The 6,000-nt window shown below is 48.6% G+C and overlaps 1 protein-coding gene across 1 annotated transcript in view; it reads left to right on the top strand.

Moving 5' to 3' along the window:
* The first annotated feature begins 1,114 nt into the window (after window positions 1-1,114).
* Window positions 1,115-6,000, top strand: part of Isx (intestine-specific homeobox) — a 32,995-nt gene continuing 28,109 nt past the window's right edge. The window contains exons 1-2 of the mRNA XM_013024811.1: window positions 1,115-1,217; window positions 2,934-3,053. Of these exons, the coding sequence (XP_012880265.1) occupies window positions 1,115-1,217; window positions 2,934-3,053 (223 nt within the window). The remainder of the gene's footprint in view (window positions 1,218-2,933; window positions 3,054-6,000) is intronic.

The following is a 6,000-nucleotide window of genomic DNA, read 5'->3' as shown; positions in this document are numbered from 1 at the left end:
AGTTCGATTCCTCAGCACCACGTAAGAAAAAAGCCGGAAGTGGTGCTGTGGCTCAAGTGGTAGCGCACTAGCTTTGAGCTAAAGAGCTGAGGGACAGCGACCAGGCCCAGAGTTCAGGCCCCACGACTGGACCCAAAAAACAACAATAACAACAACAACAACAAAAGCCAATTAGTAGAGAGTTCTAATTGTACCAAAATAGTGTTAAATATGGGACACAATGAATCTCCTTTCATCACAGTGTTGTCTGCTTCCGAGACAGGTCAGCCTAGTTCCACAGGTGGGAAGACACATTTGGACAGATGGATCTGACATTCACGCAGACAATTCGTGGCTTGTGACACAAATTTGTAGGTATTACGACTGGAAAGGTAGTGCAAACACTATGGGGGGCGGGGAGCAAAACTCAAAGCAGTGTCTTCAACTTCCTTCATTTGGATGAATGAATATTAGTTGGGATTGCTATGTGTGTGTGGCACCAGGCTCTGTGTTTGAAATGCAAGGGCAAACTAAACCTCCCAAACATTCCAGCCCTCCGGACTTATAAAACAATTGGGGGTGGGGAGGGTGGGGAGGAAGGGCTCAGACCAGCTTTAGCCCACAGCTTGCTAACTGAGTGAGGATAGGGGCTTCAGGAAAAGAAAGAGGGAGGCCCCGGGTGACAGTGACAAAGGTGACAGGGCTGGTGGGCCTGCTTGAAAATGTGGTACTTGAGAAGAGTGGAAGGAATGAGCCTGAGATGGTGCAGGGAAAAGCATTCTGGGCAGAAGGAATGTCAAATGCAAAGGCTCCTGTGTGTCTCACATGTTCCAAGAAACAGCCAGCCAGCGGGCATGTGCAGCGGGAACTGAGTCAGGGTCCAAGTCTGTGGGCCACTGTCCCTTACTTGGATTCATGGCAGGCGGGATAGGCCCTTTCGCAGAATAGCCAGCCTTGGTGGACTGAAATGGGAGGGAGGGAAGCAGGGGACTCACAGATAATGGCCAGGTGGGACAGAAGTCACTCACTCCAGCAGCGCTAAGGCCCTGTATCAGGGGACTGGAGACCAGGCATAGGTCTGAGCATTTGCCAGTGGTGGGTGTACAGTGTGAGGAGAGGGAGTCAGGGATCAAGCATGGGGTTGGGTGTGGACCAACTGGAGCCCAGCATGGGATTTGGTGTGGACCAATCAGAGCCCAGCATGAGGTTTGGTGTGGACCAATCAGGGCCCAAACTTGGTGCCCAGGTCAGTGCTGAAACCTAGCACTATAAAGAGGCTATGACCTAGAAGCCACTGGTCCCTCTAAAGGGATGAGAACACTGAGTCTGCATCGTCACCAGACAAGACTCACACAGCCAGCCAGGGTTGGACTAAGAGCTGGGACTGTCCTGCCTAGACAGGCCATGCCTTGGGCTGCACACTTGCCGGGCAGGTCATCTCCCCTCTGAATGTCCGCTGTTGGCACTGGGGGAGATGGCCCCAGAGTCCTTGGGCTCTGGCACATTCTATACTATGAAAGTGCTAGAATTGTATTCTCTTCTTTTTAAAGAATCCTCCCAGAGAAACGCTGCAAAGCTGCTCTGGGTCCTCCCTGAGACCCAGGTTCTGTCGTACCCCATTTTACAATAGCAGTGACAGAAGCACACAGTAAAACAGAACTTTCCCAAAGTTCCCTGCTCCTCTCCTCTCTGATTTTAGGCAAGTTTTTCTACTGCAAGCATGCCCTGGTTTCTTATTCTGTACAACGGACATTTCTGGCAGACCTGACTACTCAGAAACAGACAAGGTTTTATAGGAATTTTTTTTCAATCATCATCTTCTCTACTACTTATACCATTATAGACTTTCCCAAAGAGGCGAGGCTACTCATTAAACATTCATCCAAGGAAGGAGGGACGCTCTACAAGAAGAAAAAAAATGAATGAGTGGATGAATGAGTAAATGAATAAACAAATAAGTAAATGAGTGAACAAATGAGTAAATGAGTGGATGAATGAATAGGAGAGTAAATGAGTAATTGACTTGAGAGAATGAGTGAGGATATAAGGAAATGAGTAAACAAGGGACCATATGAGTGAATGGATAAATGAGTGACCAGATGATGAGTGAGTGAATGAGCAAATGAGTGACTGAGTGAATGAATAAATGAGTGAAAAGTGAGTAAGCAAATTAGTAAGTGAATGAGTGCATGCATCAGTGAACAAGTGAATAAGTGAATGAATACATGACTGAGGAGGGAGTGAACACAACATCCCCTCAGGGAAAGCTCTGGAAGGCAGAAGGGGCCCTTACCAGCATGACATGGCTTTAAGTCCTAGACTTGGGAATGGGGAACCTGTGGGCACAGAAGAAGCTATGCTCAGGTTACCCTAACCACTGCACAGGGGGGCAGACATCTCCCTTCACCCCCAGAGCCATTTGCATCTCAATGGATGGTGATGCTGAGGGAAATGTCAATTGATCGTAATTGGTCCATAAATGGACCCTGTGGCACAAGTTATCTGTCTAAGACCCCGGGGATGCTTTATAATATTCCTAATTTACGGGCTCATTGGAGAAGTCATCACGGACAACAAACCTAATAAATCGTGGGTTAAAAGGACTCCAGACAGCAGCGCGTGGGGCCCTGCACCATGGGAGGCAGCTGCTGAACTTCGGAGACAACCATAGCAACTGTCACCAGGGAGACGGCTGCAAAAGGGAGTCTGGAGTCAGTGGCGGTGACAGCTGGACACTGACGGGCCAGCAAGCACAGCTTCCCCTCCCCTGCCCGGCCCCTAGCCCCTCACGTGTGCTGACCTTACCATCCTCCAGCTCTGCCTGGGTTCAGCCTCCACGAGACATACCCGGGCAGCAGCCATGCTCAGCCCAGCTCACACACCAAGGGATGGAGACTCAGGAAGGTCCAACCTCCTGCTACTCACCCCTGCCCTCTCCAGCACCTTTCCTACAGGGGTGAAAACCAAGACACAGGGATCTACACATCTGGGCAAGTCCAACAACCAAGTTGGGCAGGGGATCCAAGCCTTGGCATCTACCCAGGCATGTGGCCTGCACTCCTGCGCCTGCTCAGGTGAGCACCTGCCCCTTACCTCCCTGGTCTGAGAGCATACACTGCCGTCCTTGGAGTACTGCTTTCTGGAACCCTGAGGGTGCTCAACTCACCATAGATAGGCAGAGGATTTGAGCAGCCTCATTGCACAGTGATTCATTCTAGATGGCGACACATACCTGTATTCCTGTGCAATTGATCTCACACACACACACACACACACACACACACACCACACACACCCAGGGCATGGTCTCTCCCCACCACGGAGCCACCACAATCAAAGTCCACGTACTCCAGTTGTCCCATGACCCAGGGCCTGACCCCAAGGATGGGGAAGAAGCATTTCCCACACTGACCCTTTTGAAGGCTTCCTTTTTATTATTATTTTTTTTAATGTCAGCCATGGGGCTTGAACTTGGGGCCTAGATGCTATGCTCAAGGCTAGCACTGTACTGCTTTGGGCCATAGCACCACTTCTGGTTTTCTGGTGGTTACTTGAGGATAAAAGTCTTGTAGACTTTCCTGCCCACGCTAGCTTGGAGCCGTGATTCTCAGATCTCAGCCTCCTGAGTAGCTAGGGTTACAGGCGTGAGCCACCAGCTCCAGACCCCTTTTGTGGGCTTTTCTTGGGCTGCAGTGGGTCCATCCCTTCCACCTGGACCCTCCTTTACTGCTGGCTGGTTTGGGGGCTCACTGTTGCCTTGTCAGTGAACAGAATACTCACACACACACACGCGTGCACACGTGTGCATCACCATTTTGTCTTAGCACGGGTTCCCAGGTTCCACCACTGCAGTTTGGAATGATGCACATGGAAAGCTCTGTGTCTCACATGGGTCCAAGCAGGAGCTTATTGCTTCCCCAACAGCCAAGCTGTTATTATGAAACCCTGGTGCCTAGTCCAGGGTCCAACAGGAAGCCACTGGAGGCCCAAGGGAGACCTGCTCCTGTCCCCACCCTCATGAGCTGTTCTGGGTGATACATGAATGCTTGAATTTCATATGTAGTATGTATTTGTAGCTCCGCTCATCCTGGAAAATGGTGAAGATGTCGATATAAACACATACAACTCAGCACTTTTTTTTTTTTTAAGCAAGGACTCTACAAAGACATCATGATGTGGAAAAGAAAAGGCAGCGGCAGTAAGACAAAAGTCCAGCACATTCTAAGATGAGAGAAACCAGATTTTTTTTATGCTTCATTTCCTGCTAGCCACAGGAGGAGGAAGAGAGACACACAGCCACTTACAAGTGCTCGGTACAACATGAACGACAGAACATGGCTAGCTGACAGAACATGGCTTTTCCTACTCGGTGGTCTGAGGAGAATTTAACTGTGAGTTGTCACCAAAAGAAGCATCGCCAGAGCCTTAGGACGACCCAAGCCCTTCCTACGAAGGCACTTTGGGGAATGCCCTTTCTCTCTATCTCTTTAAGGATGTGATGTGTTCAGAGAGTCCTTTGAAGTCCTTGCTGCAGTAAGAACTGGCCTGTGGCACAGACATTCCACCACACCAGCTGAGGGAGGCTCCCAGGGCCCTGACAATCAACCAAGCCCCCAACCCCAGTCAAAGAGAAGCCAGAAGTACCTGTGGGAATTCCTGTGTGCATGTCTTCAAGAACGCCTTTAGAAATAACTGTGTAATAATACCCGTGAGCATGTCTTTGGGGATATCGGTGAGGATATGGATGAGATTACTTGTGGGGATTCCTACAAGGGTATTTATGAGAAATCTGTGCCAATGCCTGAGGAGGACTCTGTGGGACTGTCTATGAAATACCTTGGGGAACAGCCATAAGAAAAATGGAGACATGTCCTTGACAATGCCCATAGGGATGTCTACCTGTGGGAATGGCTATGAGAAAGTAATACCTGTGGGACTAAGTTGGGGACGGTCTGTGGGAATGTGAGGAGAAATATCTGTGGAATGTACACATTGCTCGCTTGTAGGAATGTCTGGGAATCAAGGGGAGGAATGTCTGTGGGCATGTCTGTTGGAATACATGTGTGAACACGTGTGGAATATGTATGAGGATGTCCATAATGATGTCTGTAGGAATACATGTGGGATGTGGAATCCCTGGTGAAATACCCTGTGGGAATATCTCTGGAAATCTGTTTGCCTTGAGAAAATTACTAAGGACCCGAGTTTACACCGGGAAACCATGGGATCATTCATCAAGTTCTAAGCCTTAACATGTTTTAGCTTAAGTGCTTTTGGAAGTACAGGTAACTTGTCTCCCAAGAAAGATTTAAAAAACTAACACCTCACCCGTGAGATACCTAAAGTTCTGGATTTTAGCTTATAAACTTATATAAGTAATACATTGGTTAGTAGGCAAGTGCACACAAATGGATTAACTGAAATAGGGTACATGCAATAGGGAAAACTCAAATAGTGTAATTCCGTAGAACAGGAAAGTCAAAATTCAGAAAAAGGGACACCAGGAAGCAGGTACTAGAAAGGAGTGGGGTGGGGTCAAGGGGAAAGGAGTAGACAAATGAAGAAAAAAGGGGGAAGAATGCAGGCAAGAATCCAGTGTGGGGCTGGGAAGGTGGCTCAGTGGTAGAGCACTTGCCTTGCATGTATGAGGCCCTGGGTTCGATTCCTCAGCACCACATAAGCAGGAAAAGCCAGAAGTAGTGCTGTGGCTCAAGTGGTAGGGCACTAGCCTTGAGCTGAAGAGCTGAGGGACAGCGCCCAGGCCCAGAGTTCAGGCCTCACAACCACCAAAAAAAGAAAGAAAGACTCCAATGTATATCCTAGCAAATTAAGAGGGATGGGTGAAAATGTTGAAAGGTGACACAGATTATGATATATTATATTCATAAATTGTTTTGTTAAATAGCAGCTCCTTTGGTTTTTTTTTGGAGTTTTTTTGTTTTTGTTTTTGGGTCCCGTCGTGGGGCCTGAACTCTGGGCCTGGGCGCTGTCCCTCAGCTCTTCAGCTCAAGGCTAGCGCTC

The sequence above is a fragment of the Dipodomys ordii genome, unplaced genomic scaffold (genome assembly GCF_000151885.1).
Source record: "Dipodomys ordii isolate 6190 unplaced genomic scaffold, Dord_2.0 Scaffold79, whole genome shotgun sequence".
Classification (NCBI taxonomy): domain Eukaryota; kingdom Metazoa; phylum Chordata; class Mammalia; order Rodentia; family Heteromyidae; genus Dipodomys; species Dipodomys ordii.
The sequence above is the reverse complement of the archived record's forward strand: the minus strand, read 5'-3'. Positions and strand labels throughout refer to the sequence as shown.